Raw genomic sequence first — 21,775 nt, 5'->3', positions numbered from 1 at the left:
ATATCCAGCAAAATAGGAAGAGTCCTGGGTAGATGGGGTATAAGACCGATTTTTTGTCCTCCCACGAAAATTAAGGAGATGATGAGCTCTGTTAAGGACAGTCTCGGCCTTGGGGTCCCTAGAATTTATAATATCCCCTGTGAGTGTGGAAGCAATTATATAGGTCAGACCATTTGTACCATTTCCGACTGCTGTACATAACACCAACATCATACTAAAAAATAGAGAACTGGAGAAATCGGCAATTATGGAGCACAGCCTCATGAACAAACATAAAATACTGTTTGATGAAACAAAAATTCTGCCCCATGCCCCCACATACTGGGATACTGTTATGAAGGGGGCTGTGGAAATTAGAATGAGCGAGAACAACTTTGCCGCCTTGGTGCAGGTCTTATTACATTTGACGCCACAGTGGGCGACCTGCGCACCGGATTGGAATGAAATGATGATGATGACAACACAACACCCAGCCCCTGAGCAGAGAAAATCTCCGACCCAGCCGAGAATTGAACCTGGGCGCCTTAGGATGGCAGTCCGTCACACTAACCATTCAGCTATCGGGGCGGTTCGTGATAGCGGATACTATCTGAGTAGTGCATGGAAACAAGCACTCGATGCAGAGAAGCAGTAGAGACATTCCTTCCAAGTTTACATTCCAACGGAAGTGGTGATGCCACCAGCCCACACATTGACACCGTCTGCGACAGCAGTACGTAATCACTGACCAGTCACAAGCCGACCAATCAGAAGCCGTCCAAGGGCTATAAAATGGCACCACAGCAGCAGTGAGGACAGTCAGTTGCTCCTGATGATGACGATGGAGTCTATCATCGAAAGCTCGAGATTTTATCCCAAATTGACGTGGCAAGAAAACCGAGAATGTTTTACAGAACATTGTTGTGTTCAAAGCAACCTTTGTGTTGAAGAGTGTTTTAATTTAGATTACAGGTTGAAGGACATAATCTGTGATGTGGAATGAATGAAGTTATTCGTTAACATAGAGAAGTTGCCGTCAGAAACAGATTTTGTACTCTTGCGTACTAAAAAACAAAATTGTGTGATGTTGTAACTGAGAGAACCTGAGGGGTTGATTCAGCTGCATTTTTCCCAAGCACAGAAGCAACTTTTTTTGGGATGTTGTGCAATAAATGTATTTAATTATGAACTATCACTATACTAGTTGTGATTAGATGGGCTGGAATATACACGGGTAAAATAGTCGGAAAGCCTATGCTTTGAAAAGAGATGTTAGCAGAAACAAGAACTGAACAGAGTTTTTGAAAGACAAAGTTCACCACTTTTTTAGACATTAACAAGAATAGCAATTACTGCAGTTTGAAATGGTGAATGTAACAAATTAATCAAAGATCGTATTGGGAATATCAAATTGTTTGATCACCAAACATTTGATTAAATATTGTTGGCATTGCCATTTAATGAGGAGAATGTGTAGAAATTTTGCTGTGATGATAAAAGCGTTCATACTAACTTTAGCATAGCTATTGCATTCTTTTTCTCCAGCAGTTTCTCTGCAGGAATTTTATTTATAGCAAAGTCATTTACTATTGCTGTAATTGTGTTCGTATTAACTGTTTATTTCCTTTTTGGGTAATAACTATAAAACTTTCTTACAAAATATTCTTTGCAAATTCAGGAGCTGTTACGAGTGGACTCGGTACAGGCCACCGAACAATACCCATCAACTTGGCCACAAGTGGCAGCTTCCGCATCGAAGCAGCACCTGTGCCGGCAGTTCCTGTGACTGAGGCTGGTGTATCCAGACCTGTAGCTGAGGCACCACCTGCTGCCCCCACAGCGGCACCACGGCGCCAGCGTCCTTCGTCCTCTGGAGCAGGAAATGCAGAAATGACTGGCGCACAGTCTGTTCACGCACGTTTGGTCGAACAAGGTTCTAGCCAGCCGATGCCATCCAGCCGCTCGGAAGACGTCATACGCTCGGATGTCTTCTACGAGGATGTGTTAGTGGGACCACCGTCAGCTCTTGCGTCAGTTGAGAGTTTCAATCCGAGGAACAGTGTTGCTGCAGCAGTTCCGGTCTCATCGTTACAAGTCCTCCCTCCACCTCCCGAGGAGAGACCCGCGTCTCCTGAAACACGTCCACGACTTGATGATGTTGGCAAGGGTCCGTCACTAGACAGCAGTAACACGGCTTGTAGCTGCTCTTTCCAGGTAAGTTAATTATAATGTGGTAGTTCTCAACTCAGCACAACTCTGTGGCAGTACAGAAGAGTAGCATTCAAAAGGTACATCTAAATCTGTGTTGCAGTAATATAACAGGCATGTAATTGGAAGTTGGTTAGATCCTTGGCTGCTCTTTTTTTCTAAATGTTCCAAGATTACTGATTTGCTTCATTTCAGAAGAAATTACAAGAAATGAATAAATGTGGTAATGAATGACAATGTATGTTATAAATTTCCAGGAAACACAATAAATGCATCTAATGGAAAGTCCAGGGCGAAACAACAATATGAATATTCTCATTACAGAGAAGGTGTAGAACAGGAGACAGTGCATTTAATAGGAGAGGGGTCATCCCATCAACACCAGCCTTTCTGAACTGCATAGGTGGGAAGTCTCCCTGCGGTATATCCTTCATTCTTGTTACCTCACCCCCCTTCCCGACCTTAACTCCAACCTCCACCTGCTTGTCTCCCCTTCGCTGCTGCTATTCCAGCTTGCAAATGCTTTCTATTCATCCCCAGGTCACCTGCATAGTCTTTCCTTAGTCCTTTCCCTTTAACTGCTCTCTGCTTCTCTCCCTCACCTCTCCTCCACTCTCCTCTCATCACAGGATAACTCTCCTTACTTCAAGCAAGAGTGCTACCCCTCAGGGGGTTTGTGACTCATTTGAGAGTATGTACAACTTGATGACAGGGCCCCAAGGTATTGCATCACCTACTTCATTTCCTGTGCTGCAATTTCTCATTTCTGAATACACTTATTTCTTTTACCTTCTTTCTCTTGATGGCAGTCTTGGATGATGATCCAGCTATTACATATGTTTCACTGTCCTTTCCTGGGATATTCATTCATTTACGTCACCTTGTGGCTGAAGTAATTTTTGGCCCCTTCTGGGCGTGACCTTAGTTTTCCATATTTTGCAGTAGTGTGGATCAGCTGGGAAAGAACATATTAAGTAGCTTCTAAAACATGCAGTGTTACAAATCATCTGCGCATGATACATGTGTAGGCTCTTACATTCAATCTAACATGATGGCATTATTATGAAACCTTTTGGTTGAGACCTTTGACAACACACGGATCCCACTGCTGATTCCTGAGCTGCTAGCCTTTGTTGTGGCTGTATGGGACCCATGGGGTGACTCCATGATAGTAGTACGTGGCATCAGGGCAGACGTTTCGCACATGAAACATATCATATTACATCAAAACAATGGTTGTTCTGATCCGACTGTCTCATCAGACAGGTATAGAAATTTCATTGCAGATAGTTACTAGAACCCTACTGTTTTCCCTACAGTGGATGCACCATGGGAAGAGGGACAAGCCAGATTTCCAGATGCAAAACAATTTATCCAATTCTTAGCGTGTACTTGAACTGATGGGGATGCTATTTCTGTGATAAAATCATTCCTTTTTACGGAACATATTGAAGATGAATTTGGAGAAGTTGAGTCATTGGGAAAAATGTGCAGTCGATCACTATTGATTACTGCCTCCTCCGATGCACAACCTACAGCATTTCAGGCATGTGAATGTCTTAGTTACATACCAGTGACCTTTACTCACTTAAAACTTTGAATATGGTCCAAGAAATCACCTTCCACACAGAACTGATGACATACAGGAGCTTTTATCATAGCCTTTGAAGGGAATGTCCTCCTGGAAAAAGTTAAGTCATGGTATGTGCAGGTGTGGTGTGAAAGTCGTGTCATCCCACTGCACGGCTGACTGAATACGCAGCAACTGTGGACAATCACTCCACGAAGGTAGTCCTTGTGAAACCCACCTTGGTGTGTCAGGAGTTGCATGGAACACCATCCACCACATTCACCAATTTTTCAAGTCTTCAAAAAAAGAAAAGAAAATACAGGGATATAAATCTATTGACAGTATATATATATATATATATATATATATATAAAAGCACTGGCAGGTCGATAGACACACAAAAAAACACAAATATACACACAAAATTCAATATTTTTTCCACGTGGAATGTTTCCCTCTGTTATATATATATATATATATATATATATATATATATATATATATATATATATATGAATATAATAGAGGGAAACATTCCACGTGGGAACAATATATGTAAAAACAAAGATGATGTGACTTACCAAACGAAAGCGCTGGCAGGTCGATAGACACACAAACAAACACAAACATACACACAAAATTCTAGCTTTTGCAACCAACGGCTGCCTCGTCAGGAAAGAGGGAAGGAGAGGGAAAGACGAAAGGATGTGGGTTTTAAGGGGGAGGGTAAGGAGTCATTCCAATCCCGGGTGCGGAAAGACTTACCTTAGGGGGGAAAAAAGGACGGGTATACACTCGCGCGCGCACACACACACACACACACACACACACACACACACACACACATATCCATCCACACATATATATACTGTATATATGTGGATGGATATGTGTGTGTGTGCGCAAGTGTGTGTGTATAAAAAGAAAGATGATGAGACTTACCAAACAAAAGTGCTGGCAGGTCGATAGACACACAAACAAACACAAATATACACACAAAATTCAAGCTTTCGCAACAAACTGTTGCCTCATCAGGAAAGAGGGAAGGAGAGGGAAAGACGAAAGGATGTGGGTTTTAAGGGAGAGGGTAAGGAGTCATTCCAATCCCGGGAGCGGAAAGACTTACCTTAGGGGGAAAAAAGGACAGGTATACACTCGCGCACACACACACATATCCATCCACACATACAGACACAAGCAGACATATTTTTTCCACGTGGAATGTTTCCCTCTGTTATATATATATATATATATATATATATATATATATATATATATATATATATATATATATATGGTTATAATAGAGGGAAACATTCCACGTAGGAAAAATATATCTAAAAACAAAGATGATGTGACTTACCAAATGAAAGTGCTGGCAGGTCGACAGACACACAAACGAACACAAACATACACACAAAATTCAAGCTTTCGCAACAAACTGTTGCCTCATCAGGAAAGAGGGAAGGAGAGGGAAAGACGAAAGGATGTGGGTTTTAAGGGAGAAGGTAAGGAGTCATTCCAATCCCGGGAGCGAAAGACTTACCTTAGGGGGAAAAAAGGATGGGTATACACTCGCACACACACACATATCCATCCACACATATACAGACACAAGCAGACATCTCACAAGCAAACTCTTTGCCTTTCCAAATGTCTGCTTGTGTCTGTGTATGTGCGGATGGATATGTGTGTGTGTGCGAGTGTATACCTGTCCTTTTTTCCTTTTTTCCCCCTAAGGTAAGTCTTTCCGCTCCCGGGATTGGAATGACTCCTTACCCTCTCTCTTAAAACGCACATCCTTTCGTCTTTCCCTCTCCTTCCCTCTTTCCTGATGAGGCAACAGTTTGTTGCGAAAGCTTGAATTTTGTGTGTACTTTTGTGTTTGTGTGTCTATCGACCTGCCAGCACTTCCGTTCAGTAAGTCACATCATCTGTGTTTTTATATATATGGAAACATTCCACGTGGGAAAAATATATCTAAAAACCTCTTTAAACATGTCTGCTTGTGTCTGTATATGTGTGGATGGATATGTGTGTGTGTGAGTGTATACCTGTCCTTTTTTTCCCCCTAAGGTAAGTCTTTCCGCTCCTGGGATTGGAATGACTCCTTACCCTCTCCCTTAAAACCCACATCCTTTCGTCTTTGTCTTTCCCTCTCCTTCCCCTCTTTCCTGATGAGGCAACAGTTTGTTGTGAAAGCTTGAATTTTGGGTGTGTGTTTGTGTTTGTTTGTGTGTCTATCGACCTGCCAGCGCTTTTGTTCGGTAAGTCACATCATCTTTTATATATAGCATTCCACGTGGGATATAAAAAAACAAAGATGATGTGACTTACCGAATGAAAGTGCTGGCAGGTCGATAGAAAGTGCTGGCAGGTCGATAGACACACAAACAAACACAAACATACACACGAAATTCAAGCTTTCGCAACAAACTGTTGCTTCATCAGGAAAGAGGGAAGGAGAGGGAAAGACGAAAGGATGTGGGTTTTAAGGGACAGGTAAGGAGTCATTCCGATCCCGGGAGTGGGAAGACTTACCTTGGGGGAAAAAGGACAGGTATACACTCGCGCACACACACATATGTCTGCTTGTGTCTGTGTATGTGCAGATGGTTATGTGTGTATGTGCGCGCGAGTGTATACCTGTCCTTTTTCCCCCAAGGTAAGTCTTTCCGCTCCCGGGATTGGAATGACTCCTTACCCTCTCCCTTAAAACCCACATCCTTTCGTCTTTCCCTCTCCTTCCCTCTTTCCTGATGAGGCAACAGTTTGTTGCAAAAGCTTGAATTTTGTGTGTATGTTTGTATTTGTTTGTGTGTCTATCGACCTTCCAGCGCTTTCGTTCGGTAAGTCACCTCATATATATATATATATATATATATATATATATATATATATATATATATATATATATATATATATAATGTTTACATGGTGACAAGTCATGCAGAAGTTATAGCTACCAGTCCCACTACCACAGTTTTTCCTTACTAGTTCTCCCACTGCACTACTCTCTTGTGGTTCCATTGTCATCATCTTCAGAAAGCATTCCTGCACCCAGCCAGATGGGCAACTTACTGCTCATATGTCTGCTATCTGAGCATTACTCAGTGGCTCAATCTCCTCAGTGTCTTCAGCTATATTTGGCTTGACAGTGTCTTCCCTTCACAATAGTGAGATAGTATCATCATTCCAGTCCTTAAGGCAGGCCAAATCCCAATTTCCATTGACAGGAACCATCCGATTAGCTCAAAAGCAGAGTGAAGTGATCCACAAAAGTACCGTCCAGTATCCTTGACAAAGTTTTATTGTAGAACATATTCTGAGCTCAATTATAATTGTAGTATCTTTAACACAATGACCACCTCCACGCGAACCAGCTTGGATTCTGCAAATATCAATCATATGAAACTCAACTCGAACTTTTCTCACATGATATATTGAAAGCATTGGATCAAGGCAGTCAGCATTTGACTCAGTACCACACCTATGCTTATTATCAAAAGTACAATCATATGGGGGGTATCAGTTGAGATATGTGACTGAATTGAGAATTTCTTGATAGGAAGGATGCAACATCTTATCTTGGATGGAAAGCCGTTGTCAGATAGAGAAGTAACTAAGGGTGTACCCCCAGGGAAGTGTGTTGGGATCCCTGCTGTTCATGTTGTATATTATTAACCTTGTGGACAGTACTAACAATAACATTAGACTTTTTGCAGGGGATGCAGTTATCTGTAGTGAAGCACTCTCTGAAAGAAGCTGCATAAATATTGTCAGATTTTGATAAGATTTCAAAGTGATGCAAAGATTGGCAACTTGCATTAAATTTTCAGAAATCTAAAATTGTGCACTTCACAAAATGAAAAAAAAAAGTTTTAGTATCCTATGACTATAAGAATACTGAGTCACAGTTCGAATCAACCAACCTGTACAAATACTTGGGTGTCCACTTGGGATAAAAAATGGAATGATCACATAGTCTCAGTTGTAGGTAAAGCGGGCAGTAGGCTTCAGTTTTGGCAGAATACTGGGAAATTGCAATCAGACTACAAAGGAGACTGCTAACAAATCACTCATGCAAGCAGTTCTAGAATAAAGTGTGTGGGACCCATATCAGATAGGACCAATGGGGGATACTGCATATGTTCAGAGAAGGGCAGCAGCTTCGACTGCACAGAGAGAGAAGGACAGCACAAATGGTCACAGGTTTGTTTGAACCATGGGAAAGCATTACAGAGACTCTGAAGAAATTCAAATGGCAGACTCTTTGAAATAGATGTAAACTATCCTAAGAAAGTCCATTAAAAAGTTTAAATAACCAGCTTTAAGTGATGATTTATATGAATATATTACAATCCCCTTCTTACTACTCACATAGTGATTGTGAGGACGAGGTAAGAGTAATTACAGCATGCATAGAGTTTAAACATTCTTCCCACACTCCTTGCGCGAATGGAACTGAAAGAAACCCTAATAACTGGTACATTGGGATGTACCTTCTGCTATGAACTCCACACTGGTTTGCAGAGTGCATATGTAGATATAGAAAGATGGTTACCTGCCGATCTTGCTGGGTTCTCGAATCTTGGGGCCTTTCCCCCCTATCAGTGTGGTTTCCAGGAGAGATGATATACAACCAACCATGTGGTTAGGTTGGAAACACCAATGCAGCAGGCCTTGTCTAAAACAGCAACACACCATTGCAGTCTTTTTTGACCTCCATAAAGCATATGACAGTGCCTGGCTCAGTTCATTTTTACTTACGTCTATGACTGGGTCTCTTGGAGCTCCATAACAATGTTTCAGTTTTTTTGTGTTGGTTGTTCTGGGTTAAAGTTGATGCTTAACTCAGCTCCATATGATTCCAAGAGAATGGCATTTTGCCGGATTGTGTGTGGAGTGTTGCGCTCTTGTTTGTCATCATTATTGGGCAAGGACCTATGTTGGGCCACTGGTCACACTTGTGCTGTGTGTCAATGACTTTTGCATTTGGTACAACTCCCACTCTGTAGCCTTGGCTGATCACCACCTCCAAGGTGCTGTCTGGTGGGCCTTTGCTTGGACCCTTTCCCTTGGTTTCCATTTCTCTCCTGTAATCATGCGGGTCATGCATTTTTGTCATCCTACCACAGTCCATACTGACCCAGAACTTTACTGGGATATCCAGTACTAGAACGTTGGGGCACAGCCCCAATTTTTGGGACTCTTTCTTGATGAGAACCTGACTTGGCTGCCCTGTATTTGTCAACTAAAGACCAGCTGCATGCGAAACCTTAACGCATTCTGCTTCCGTGCCCATGCCTCTTAGGGTGTGGACTGCACTGCTCTCTGTTCTATCTATCTGGCTCTGGTCCAGCCCTGCTTGGACTATGGTTACCAGGTTTGTGGCTTGGTGCTGTCTTTGGCGTTGAAACTGTTTGACCCAGCTGTTCACCGTGGAGTTTGACTGGCCACTGGTGTCTTGCACACACAACTATAGACAGTCTCCTTGCCAAAGTGGAAGTCGTTGCTCTATATTCCTGATGGTACCAAATCTGGCTCACCTATGCAATCAACATTCAGCAGTTTCCTGATCGTTCAACGTACACTGTTCTTTTTGCATACGAGGGACATCGACCCCTGACACTTGCCCTTGGGTGGGATTACCAGCTGGGATTCACTTCGCAGCCCTCTGCCAAGACCTCACCCATCTTCCTTAGAATGTGCTCCATGTGTTACACAGGTCACAAAGTAAGACCAATCACTTCCCAGGACCTAAAGTCTTTCGTCCCCACAAACTTTCAGCATCGGTTACATTCAGGCCTTCAGGAGTTTCGGCATGCTGCTGTCTTATGGTGGAGCTGGTGGCCATTAACAGTGCTATCCATTTTATTAAATGAGCCTCTCTCGAGTACGTTTCGATGTGTAGCGTCTCAATGAGCAGTCTCCAGACCACTGACTGATGTTTCTTTTGTCAGTCTTTGATATAACTGCTATTCATGACCTCTCTGTCATTAAATAGTACTGCCTCCTTGGTTGCTTTTGGATCCCAAGTCATGTTGTATATAAGAGAATTAACTGGCTGACCATTTGGTTAGAGAAACGATTATTCACCCCCATTTCTATTCCTGATCCCAGATGCGGATTTATGGGTGCAAATAAGATATCTGCTCACTCTAAACTATCAAGGAGACTACTGCTACATGAAACTCCTTCATCCATTCCTCTCGCAAAGAATCCATTAGTATGTCACCTCCTCATTGATCATACAGAGTGTATACATTCCGGAATGACTGAGAAATCTGGGAAAAACCCAACATTATTTTCATCTGGGAGAACATCAAGAAAAACCCTGGAATTTTTTAGAATTCCAGAAAGTTTTCATTTTTTAAGTTTTCGATTAAATTTTTGTAATTTTGTCTGGTAAGGACTGATACACCAACAAATAATTTTACTAATCCACTACTGAAGAGTAATACTGCAGCAATAAAACATAAATGAGAGAATAACAATAAAATAAAAATTTAAGTGACAAGAAAATGCGCCATTTACAACTCAAAACACAGTGTGCATGGAAGTGTCTGCTGACAGCAAAGTGTGTCAAAGGCTTTAAGGCAAAGACTATGTAATACTTCGTAACTATGAACTACTTTCAATGAGCTCGACGTCGCAACTGTTTACATTAGGTTCATTGGAGTGGTTGCCAGTGGGCTCACGCACGTGCAGAGAGCTGAAGTTACCTATGAGCGGTGTCTTCTCCTGCTTTTAGCTACTTGATGTGTGGCTGTTAGCTGTACAAGTTGTAGCAGCAAGCAGGCAAATGCTACCTCAAAAAATTTTTCTAACATACCGAAGCTGCTATGTTCACAAATGAGCAGATCAGTCTGAATTGTAGTGGGTGGGAGTCTCCAAGTGACCCGTGTTAACATTTCATGATTTTGCTGTTTACTCTTTGTTTACAACTGTCTCGTCAAATGAAAACAAAACTGATTTCTGGGGCTGGGAGCTATCAAGTGGATTAAAATACATTCACATAATTACAGAAGGCTAAAACATGTTACTAGTTTCAGTTTCCCGTTTTTATTTTGTTTCCACATTATTGGCAATCAAATGTTTATCATCTTGCAGGACAATGAAGTTATTTTTGTCTGTTCACTGAAGAAATTTGTCTTTTATTGATCTTTTCTGCTGAGGCAGTCAGTTTATTTGAAACAAATTGTTTTATTCCACACTATTGGCTAGGTTCAGCTGTTCGCTGAATTTCCAATGCATGTTTTCATCTTCTGGCACATATGGTATTACGCCACAATAAAGAACCAGGTGTGAGATAATACAGTACTGATACTCCAAGAAAATTGGCATCCTGAAAACTATGCTGAAAAGCTTAATACCAAGTAGGTTGTACTTCAGTGTGAATCCAGACATGGATGTGTGCTTGAAGTTGAATTGTGCATTTCAGTATGGTTTATGAAAGTCCGATGCTCTTGGAATGTCCCATTTCTTTTATGTCATAATGTAAGATCTCTTAATGCTATATAGACAAATTGAATAAAATGTTTTGAGTTTTACATATCTGCCTTCTGTGAAATACAATGTTTTTTAACCACAAGACATGTTTCAATACTTCTCTGGTACCTCTTGTAGGTTTGATGTTATTTCTTAATTTCTGTTGTTTACTCCTTAAGTCTCTGACCACAAGGTGGGGTGGAAAACCAGCCGTATGTACTACTCGGGTGGGATTCCATCCAACCTCCATGTTAACGTTCTTCCAGTCCACCTTGAGGGCAGGGGGTTAAATTTACAGAACACCTTTTCCACAAGGCTTTGTATTTACTCCTGGAGTTGAATAAAAACTGCCAGTTATACAGATTCTTGGCTTCACTGACAACTTGTTAAATTTGTATACAGTTTGAAAGAAAATTTTTATATAAAAGTCCACCACATAGCAAAATATTAGCCTAGTTTTGAGATGTTTATTATACCCAGGACTGCTTTCTTATTTTGCATTTCTTATCTGGATAGGGTGTGATAATACAATTGCCCTAAATACTGTGGATGTCCACTCTGAACAACATGCCACAGTGCTGCACATGGTTACATGATGCCCCTATATGCCTGAAATTCCAAACAGAAACGGAACGAAAAGCGTTAAGAGCAGATTATGTCATTGTAGCTATGCATATGCAGTAATGCCTGTTTTATGCTGCTCTCAGGCAGTTACTCAATTGAACCTATATCTATCAGGTGACGGGAAAGTATTGCGAATGGTGGTTTGAGAAGTGTTACTTTCAAAGTAAATTTCCTTTTACGCAAGATTAATTATGATAAATGTGAGAATGTGTGATGAATTGCTTAAATGCAGAGCGTTTGACTATCATTCAGAACCTAGTATTTTGAGGACCAGCCACGTGAAAACATTTTCGGCCCAGAAGACCTGCCAGCCGTTTACATCATTATTTGAAGCTTTACTGACACATTTGTGTTTGATATATGTTAAAGGGTAACATGTGCAAAAGAAGACCAATATTATACTTGAAAGCTTAGATTTTCTTGTATCTATACTATATGTGTATTAATATAAAAATGAACTTTTCCTATTTGTGTGTTCAAGCTACTTAACAGTGATGTTGCTATTGGCTGACTACATCTTGTGTCCTATGCTCTGAATATCTGCTGTCATGGCTGGGGATGTCATGTGACATAAACTATGGTGTGCATTGCAAGTGTATAACATCGTTACCATTCAAAGGATTGAAAAGTTTTACAGCCCTAAGGGAAAATATACTGTATTTTTAATTGGGAATTTTGGGAAAAAATTCAGCAGTTTTTTTTCTTGTTCACATATACACCTTGTCATACCAGACTGACTATCAGTTTTATTTTACGTAACGAGCCAGCCCCACACATTCTGGTTGTAGAGCCTGACTGACAGTTAATGGTATCCTGGTGGAATTCCTCCTCCTTCTGGTTCTTCATGCTGAGCATGGTATTTTGAATTCTTTGCCTCTCATGTTTGTGAACAGCTTATGGACTACTGAACTGGTTCTCTGTTTTCTTGATGACACTGGTTTTTATTCTGAGATATAATGATTTAAACTATCTTTGGGATGGGGCAGCTTGACTTGGAAATATCTCCTGCCCCAAACTGGGTTATGACGGCCCTCAACTGTGCCTCTTTTGCCTGCTACCTCTGCCATCCCTCCTTTCCTCTGTTTTTATCGCTTTTAGGCTGTTTGTCCCTCTTATTTCCACATTCTGTTTCTCATTTTAGGAGCAGCACTTTGCCGATGAGTGGGTGCTGTCCTCTTCTGTAATGCTTTGCCTATGATGAATTTGGGGTGGGGCTGCTGTGGGAGGGCTTTCCCCTTCCCATGCAGAACCCCGGGACATCCCATGTGCGGTCTTAAATATGTCTATAATCTTGTTGTATTATTTACTGTCCGACTGAGGTCCATTACATTTTTAGCCTGTTCCCATCTACTGTTCTGCATCTCTTGACGAAGGCATTCTTTCCTCTGTAGCTATCTTTGCCCTTCATTGGGTTGGCGGAGGTTGGATGCTAGTGGGGTTTCTCGCAGTACAGGGAAATCTGAAAGACTATTTGTCTCATCTAACACTCATACCAATCCAGTCCATATATTTTTACTTCTCCATCAATTGTTTTCCTGCTCTGGCACAAGTCTTGATATTGGTGCCTCACTTTTACCACTCCTGTGTACTTTCCCCTTCCAAGCGGATTTCTGGTGGATGTCTGTACTTGCGGATGAACACCACCTTGACCAAGGGATGGTTAACTTGCTGTTAGTCTGTTATCCCCGACCGACCGACCAACCAACCAAACAGGAGCGCTACTCGCCCCAGTGGGGTCACAGTGCCCGGAGGCGACAGGAACGATTTTAAACACCTCCCCCACGTGATGAGCAGCAGTCTAGCCTAATATTGCTATTGTTGTATAAAAGCAAGTAAAGTATGTGAGGTAATAATCCACTGTAACTGGTAAGATTAAAAATTTTGACATGCTGCCATTTAGCTGCAACTAATCAAGAAGTCAGATATGTAGCTGGGGAGGGGGGGGGGGGGGGGGGGCACAGGATAGAAAAAGAAAGGACATAATAAATACAGTTTCAGAGGTCACAGAGAGTGAAAATAGATAGAAAAATCTGGATAAATCCAAGTAAGACTCGCACACCGAGGGTTCTGTATGAACTTAATTATGTATGTAAATAGCTCATCCTCTCGATTTTTGTGTCTTACTTATTTCAATACTGGCAGGGTATACATCTCCTTGCTCGTAAGAAAAAGGGGTCTTAAAAGATGACAGTCAGTCAGTCTGATAACAAATGAAAAAAGAAATTATTTTTGTCATGTGATATAATTACAAATTAACAATTTACCGATTATTTTCATTTGCTTGAACTGTGAAACCTTGCTTCTTGCTAAATTTAATGATTCTGGGTGTGCAGGAAATATCTTACAGGTTTTGATGAGTGTGTTTGCGAGTGAAGCTCACATAATACTAGGTACAGGAAGCTGGTTGTAATCTGAAATTGAGTATCATGGGTGGGCATAAAATGATAATTGGATCCTGCTATCACCCACCATACTCAATCAATGCAACTGAAGACTTTAGAGAAAACCTCAGTTCACTTGTATATGATCTCCCCAAGATACTGTTATCATCGGTGGAGACTTTAATCATCCAACAGTTTATTGGGAAAATTACAGTTTTTTTAATGGTGGGTGTGATAAGACATCCTGTGAAACATTACTAAATGCCTTCTCTGAAAACTACCTAGAACAGATGGTTAGGAACCTAACTCATGATGGAAACATAGGACAAGTAAAACAAACAGAAAGTTGTATATATTCAGTAAACTAGATAAACAATCGGTAGTGTTATATCTCAGTGAGGAACTTGAAACTTTTGGCACAAGTCTAGTCTGGAGCATGTAGAATAACTTTGGATCAATTTTAAAAGAATAGTTGACCATGCACTGGATAGATATGTACCCAGTAGAGCAGTTCCTAATAGGAGAGAACCTCATTGTATAAAGTCACTGTAAAAAAAAAAAAAAAAAAAAAAAAAAAAAAAAAAAAAAAAAAAAAAAAAAAAGGCGGGGGGGGGGGGGATGGAGACTACAGCAGAATAGGTGTGAAACAAAGCATAGGCTATAGATAGAGAGATGCTGGATGAAATTCAAGAGAGCAATGCATGATGCCTTCAATGACTACCATAGCAAAATATTGTAAAAAATCCAAAGAAATTGTGGTTGTATGCAAAGACTGTTAATGGCACCAAAGTTATGCATCCAATTCCTAGCGAATGAGATATAACTGAAATTGTGGGTAGCAAAGCAAAACCTGAAATGCTGAAATCCGTTTTCAAATGTTCCTTTACAAAGGGAACACCAGGCAAATTTCCCCAGTTAAATTCATGTACAATTGAAAAGATGAATGAAATAAGTACTAGTGTCATGGCTGATGAAAAACAGCTGAAATTGTTAAAGTTGAACAAGGCTCGAGGGCCCAATGGAATCCCTGTCATATTCTTTACTGAATTTGCTGCTGAGTTAGCCCCTCTTCTAACTACAACCTGTTGTAGATCTGTTGAACAAATGCCCATTCCCAGTCCTTAAAATGAGCACAGGTCACAGCCGTCTACAAGAAGAGTAGTAGAAGTGACCGAAAAAACTACTGTCCAGTATACTTGAAATCAATTTGTTGTAGAATCTTAGAACTTTTTCTGAGCTCAAGCATAATGAGTTATTTTGAACAGAATGACCTCCTCAATGACAACCAGCATGGATTCTGAAAACATCGATCATGTGAAACCCAACTTGCACTTTTCTCACATGACACAATGAAAGCTTTGGATCAAGACAGTCAGGCAGATGCAATATTTCTTGATTTCCGAATAGCATTAGACTCAGTCACACAGCTACTCTTATTGTCAAAAGTATGATCGCATTGGCCAAGAGTGAAATATGTGACTGGATTGGGGACTTTTTGGTAGGGAGGAAAAGTAGGGAGAGTGCAGCGTATTATCTTGGATGGAAAGTCATCATCAGATGTAGAAGTAATTGTAGGTGTACATTTTTGGGACAGTGATCAAAAATTTTTAAATTTTTTCTTTTTAAAATTCAGTCAGCCAGCTCATACAAATACCTAGGTGCAACACTTTGTTAGGGATATGGAAGGGAATGATCACATAGGCTGTCATGGGTAAAGCCAAAGGTAGACTTCAGTTTATTGGCAGAATACTGGGGAAGTGCAATCAGTCTACAAAGGAGGCTGCTCACAAATCACTCATGTGACCAGATCTAGAATATTTCTCATGTGTGTGGGACCTGTACCAAATGGGAGTAACAAGACATATTGAACATAGACTGAGAAGGGCAGCACGGATTATCAGGTTTGTTTAATTCATGGGAGAGTGTCACAGAGGTACTGAAGGTACTGAACTCTTGAAGATAGGTGTAAACTAGGGCGAGAAAGTCTGTTAACAAAACTTCAGGAGCTGGCTTTAAATGATGGCTCTAGGAATATACCAACTACAGCACCCTATATATCACCCACATAGGAATTGTGACATTAAGATTAGAATAATTACTGCAACCACAGAGGCATTCAAGCAATGATTCTTCCCACGCTCCATATGTAAATGGAACGGTAAGAAACCCTAATAACAGGTACAATGGGACATACCCTCTGCTATGCATTTCATGTGGTTTGCAGAGTATAGATGTAGACATATCAAAATGTATGAAACAAGTGGTCATCTTTTGAGTGCATTGACTGAGAAGCATAAATTCTTTACATTGCCATGGAATCATGGTGCTCAGTACTTGACATGAATTTGAACTTGATACTGTTATATAACCATATTTACCTGTGCTAAGATGCCTCCGGTAGCTGCACCTCCTTCGAATCTGGCTGTAAAATGGTGGCTAAAAGTAATCTATTGTCAGTGAAGTAGTGCACACTGAACATACAGTCAAAACACTTCAATTGCAATTTGGGGCTAAACAAATACAGTTGGTGGCGAGATCACGTCTCGTATATTACAGTTTATGCACATGCAATTACTTAACCACATACTACATTCAGTTTATATCTGAAGGTAATTGTTAAAGTGCCTAACAGTGATGTGATTGTTCACAGGAGTTCTCATGTGGAAAACATGTATAATTAATACAGTCACTGAATAAAGTTCTTAAATCACTGTCTTTGTAGTATAACAGTTATATCAAAACAAAAACCACATGCACAATAAGTAATTATTGATGGTAACAATGTTCATAGTCTGAACCTATTGTCACAGTGAACATTATTGAAGTTTGGAGCAATCCATAATAATAATTATACATTCCCTATCCAGTCAGTCACTAAATTACAGAATGATCTCCCAGATGCTAAATTTAAATGAAACTTGGCACATTGTAAGAGTTATAATTGTGCTAACTTGTCTGCACTATATTTTTATACACATATCTTACTCGTTTCATAACCTTCCACAGACTGACTAAAATGGCTTCCAACAGCCTCTCTTTTGTAAGATTACTACAATTAGAACTACATTTAACTGCTGTTGTTTGCTTGAGTTTTACAAGTTAAAGTTACAAATGTACGTTCCTGATGATCTGAATAGTGGAGAGAGATTCTTGTGAATGTGAACTTTTAGATACGACAGTAACTGCTATGGAATTATGCTATATAGTTTGACAAAATATGGGATATTACTTCAGTAACAATATTTTAACAAAGAATGCTGTTTAGTCTGAAACTAGAGTGCAAAATTCACTAACCTATTTTCATCATTAGCAGTATAGATACTGCAGTTATTTATATATACTTTTGATTTACTTTATCAGGAAGTTAGCTGTCAGATATATCTTTAAATATGAACAATGATAATGAAGTTCTGTAGCACTTATATTTGTAACTAGCATGGTTTTTAGGTAAACTAATTACACATATGAGTTCTGACGAAGCAAAAACTGTAATTGGTAATAGAGTTGAGGTGCCTAAGCCCTGAGTTAATATTCAAGATTTTTGGTACTATGCATATGTCATAAAAATAACACTAATGAAGATCTTTGCGAAAAGAAGTGGTCAAGATAAGCAAATAGGGTGAAAAAATCCACCTGCTTTGTTACATCAACCTATTCCAGAGAAAAAGGGGTCTTGACAGACAGACAGACAGGCAGGCAGGCAAGCAGACAGAGCGACAACATAGTAATCCTATAAGGCTTCTGTTTTTACCAATTGAAGTACTGAACCCTAAAAAAGGGGAGGAAAAACTTACCTTTAATACTCGATTAGAGGAAAATACGATGAAACACGATTTGGTTGGAGTAGTACACACACAATACGCAGTGAAGTAATTAGAAAGCAAAAGTTAATTTCCACATGATTTCAGTTTGTGTTTCAAATTAATTTTAATATTTATTAGGTTTGTCACTTAACTGGTTAAGCAGTCAAAGATTTTTGTGCCTACATAGCTCACTCTTTTTCTGTGGAAGACTAAGGATGAATGACAGATAGTGAAAGTAATTTATTCTTGTAGTATTATATTTATGAATTGTACTACTACTTTTGAATCGGTGTTGTTTGTTGACATCACACGTCATGAGAAAGTGAATGTATAGTGAGGCTTTGCATCAGTATGCCCAACAGGTTAAAGACCTGTCAAGTGTATGCCACGTATTACACGTTTAAGTAGACATATTTATTCCACAATGAAAAGTAGCCCGAGAATATAACGCAAAGCTGAGTATGACGCACTTACGTCTTGCTTGAAGGCATTCAAATATGACCTGTTGAGAAAGTGTGATACCATGCCATATGTGGTATTCTACATAGTCGTAACCTACTATTGGCATTTACTCTTGACTCATCTACACAAATGACCTTTTATTCCATAACATGAGCATCCACTACATACACTGTTAACTAGATCCACAATGGGATATTGAGCCAGAGTTGATGATCCTACCAAATTCTGAGAGTAACTAGGTTAACATGATGCACCTGGGCCTAATTGATTTTAGTTTCTCGTCTGGGTAGTGATATAACTGAAACTGAAAAGACAATGGGTCCGTTCGAGCAGCAGTCTGAAACAGATAACAGTGTGCACAGTGAGGAAGCGACACTCAGACAGGGAAGTAGCTTACAAAGGATCACAGTAGTAAAGTGAAGAACAGTTGGTGGGATAATTTACTTTTGTTGCAAGGTAAAACTCCTGATCAAAAAGCTAAAAAAAATTTGTTCTTTTAAACTGATGATACGAGGCGTGATCAAGAAGTAATGGGAATTTTTTAATTTCACAGGCTTTATTCATTCAATTTTTAAAGTTTTTTATCTTGTTGGTACACATGTTCCTGATGTATCTTTGCATTTCAGCTGTTTTGAATTTTTGTTGTTGTTATTGACAATCAAAAAGGTGATACATGTTTTTGAATGCTTGGGGAATTTATACTTTTGGAAAAGGTGGATCAGAGATTTTACATTAAATTTTGCTTGAGAAATGGAATAAAGTGCAGCATCACATTCGAAGTTTTGACTGGCTTTTGGCAAATCTGCTATGAGTAAGACAAGATTTTATGAGTGGTATGAATGTTTCAAAGAAGGCCAACCAAGGTGGTGATGGAGACGACAACTGCCCTGGATGTCATAGCACATCAATGACTGACAAAGTGTGGAAGAAGTATAGAAAATGGTTCTGTAAAATTGCCAAATCACCATCAGGGAGGCTGTCAAAGATGTCATCACATCCTTTGGCTCATGCCAAGAAATTTTTTGGATGTTTTGGGCATGAAATGTGTAGCAGCAAAGTTCATTCCGTAATTGTTTGATTTCAGCCAAAAATGACATCACATAGACATCACACAGTAATTGCTGAATGAAGTCAACAACAATCCAGAAGTAAAGAAAGCTATAACAGGTGACGAAACATGGACATACATGTATGACGTTGAAACCCAGGCCCATTCTCCCCAATAGAAACTGCCTGAAGCGCCAAGACCGAAAAAAAAATTTGAAAAGTTTGAGCACATGTGAAGGTTCTTCTCACTGTTTTCTTCGATTACACTAGGGTAGTGCATTGTGAGTTCCTGCCTTATGGTCGTATGGTCAATAAGCAACACTACTTGGAAGTTATGCAACATTTGCATGAAGCAGTCCAAAGAAAAGACCAAACTGTGGTGAAACCAGTTGTGGAAATTGCATCGTGATAATGCCCTCGCACACACCTCAGTGCTTGTTCGTGATTTTTTGGGAAAAAGCATTATGCTGCTCACCCATCAGACATGGCCCCTCTGTGACTTGTTTTTATTCCCGAGGCTGAAGAGAACCACGAAAGAACGTTGTTTTGCCACTGCTGATGAGATTAACAAAACAGATTCACTGAAGGAGCTGAAAACCGTAATGAAAAGCGAGTTCGAGAAGGGCTTTCAAGTTTGGAAAAAGTGCTGGTCCAAGTGTATTATATCAGAGGGGGCTTACTTTGAAGTTGATGTTAATGAATTAATAAAGATTCTTTGAGGAAAACAAAAATTTCCATTATTTTTTATCACACCTCATACAGGGTGACAATTATTGAACTATATAAAAAAACATAAATTAGTTACAAACTACTTATTTATTCAACATATAGACATCACTACAGATATTTGGATTTAGATTATGACATGTTCGATATGCCTGCCCTCATTGGTGGTGATATGGCACAGACGAATACCGAAATTCTACGTGACCTGCTGAAGTGTCGGAAAATCGATGCTGTCAATTACCTCCTGAATGGCTGTTTTCAGGTCAGCAATGATTTTGAGGTGTTGCTGTACACCATGTCTTTAATATAGTCCCACAAAAAGAAGTTGTATGTGTTCAGATATGGAGAATATGGCGGCCAATTGAGGCCCATGCTAGTGGCCTCTGTGTACATGAGAACCAGAATGGTGTCCCCAAAGTCCTCGTTTAGGACATCAAACACTCTCTTGCTTCAATGGGGTCGAGCCCCATCTTACATGAACCATATCGTGTCGAAATCAGGGTCACTTTGGATAATGGGGATGAAGTCATCTTCAATAACCTTCACATACCATTCGGTAGTCACCATGCCATCAAGGGATATCGCACTGATTATTCTGTGACTGGACATTGCAAACCACACAGTCACCCATTGAGGGTGAAGAGACTTCTCGATCGTGAAATGTGGATTCAGTCCCCCAAATGCGTCACTTTTGCTTATTGTTGAACCTATCCAAATGAAAGTGGGCCTCGTTGTGAAACCCAACCATATTCATGTCAAAGTCTTGTTTGTCAATTCTGTGGACAATAGAGTTGGCAAAACACAATGCTGTTCCATAGCCCTGGGGCTATGGGTTTGAATTTTGTATGGGAAGAGATGCAGGTCTTCAATAAAAATTTATCGCAATGTCTCCCGGTTGATTCCCAGCTGTTATGCAGCTCATCTGATCAATTTATTGGGGCTGCTTTGAAACACAGCGCTGCTTTGAAACACAGCGTGTGTTTTCTCGATGCTTTCAGGAGTTTTCACCCTTTTGGATTTACTGACATTGCCAACACTGTCATCACAAACACTATCCATTCTCTTAAACTTACTTACTGATTGTTAGCACACTTGGACCAGTTGTCTTCAGCTTGAACTAAGTTGCAAATGTCTTCCTTTGAGCTGCAGTTGGGCTGTTAATGCTCACATGGTAGGCCTTCACAAGTGCTATACACTCAGGCACGCTGTTTCAAGATATTTTCACATGCAAATGACCGACAACAACAACGTGCATGTGCATGCATGTAATAATTCCTTTCGTGCCTCACGGATAGCTGTGCAGTTTGAACGTCGCAATGCAAACTGTTCAGTTGTTGTGACGATTTTATTTCTTATAGTTCAATAATTGTCATCCTGTATGTATTTCTGCTGAACTCGCAAGGGTAGTCAAATGAAAACCAAACACCTGTCACAGCAGGAATGGAATGGTTCCATTAAAAATGCTTTAAGACATTTGTCCCACT

The 21,775-nt window shown here is 40.1% G+C and overlaps 1 protein-coding gene across 1 annotated transcript in view; it reads left to right on the top strand.

Annotated features, from left to right (window-relative positions):
• The window catches only part of LOC126198987 (uncharacterized), a 69,692-nt gene that overhangs the window by 20,795 nt on the left and 27,122 nt on the right, over positions 1-21,775 (top strand). The window contains exon 5 of the mRNA XM_049935656.1: positions 1,658-2,193. Coding sequence (XP_049791613.1) covers positions 1,658-2,193 — 536 coding nt within the window. The remainder of the gene's footprint in view (positions 1-1,657; positions 2,194-21,775) is intronic.

This window comes from Schistocerca nitens, chromosome 8 (genome assembly GCF_023898315.1).
Source record: "Schistocerca nitens isolate TAMUIC-IGC-003100 chromosome 8, iqSchNite1.1, whole genome shotgun sequence".
Lineage (NCBI taxonomy): Eukaryota > Metazoa > Arthropoda > Insecta > Orthoptera > Acrididae > Schistocerca > Schistocerca nitens.
Note: the sequence above shows the minus strand (reverse complement) of the source record. Positions and strands in the feature narration are given on the sequence as shown.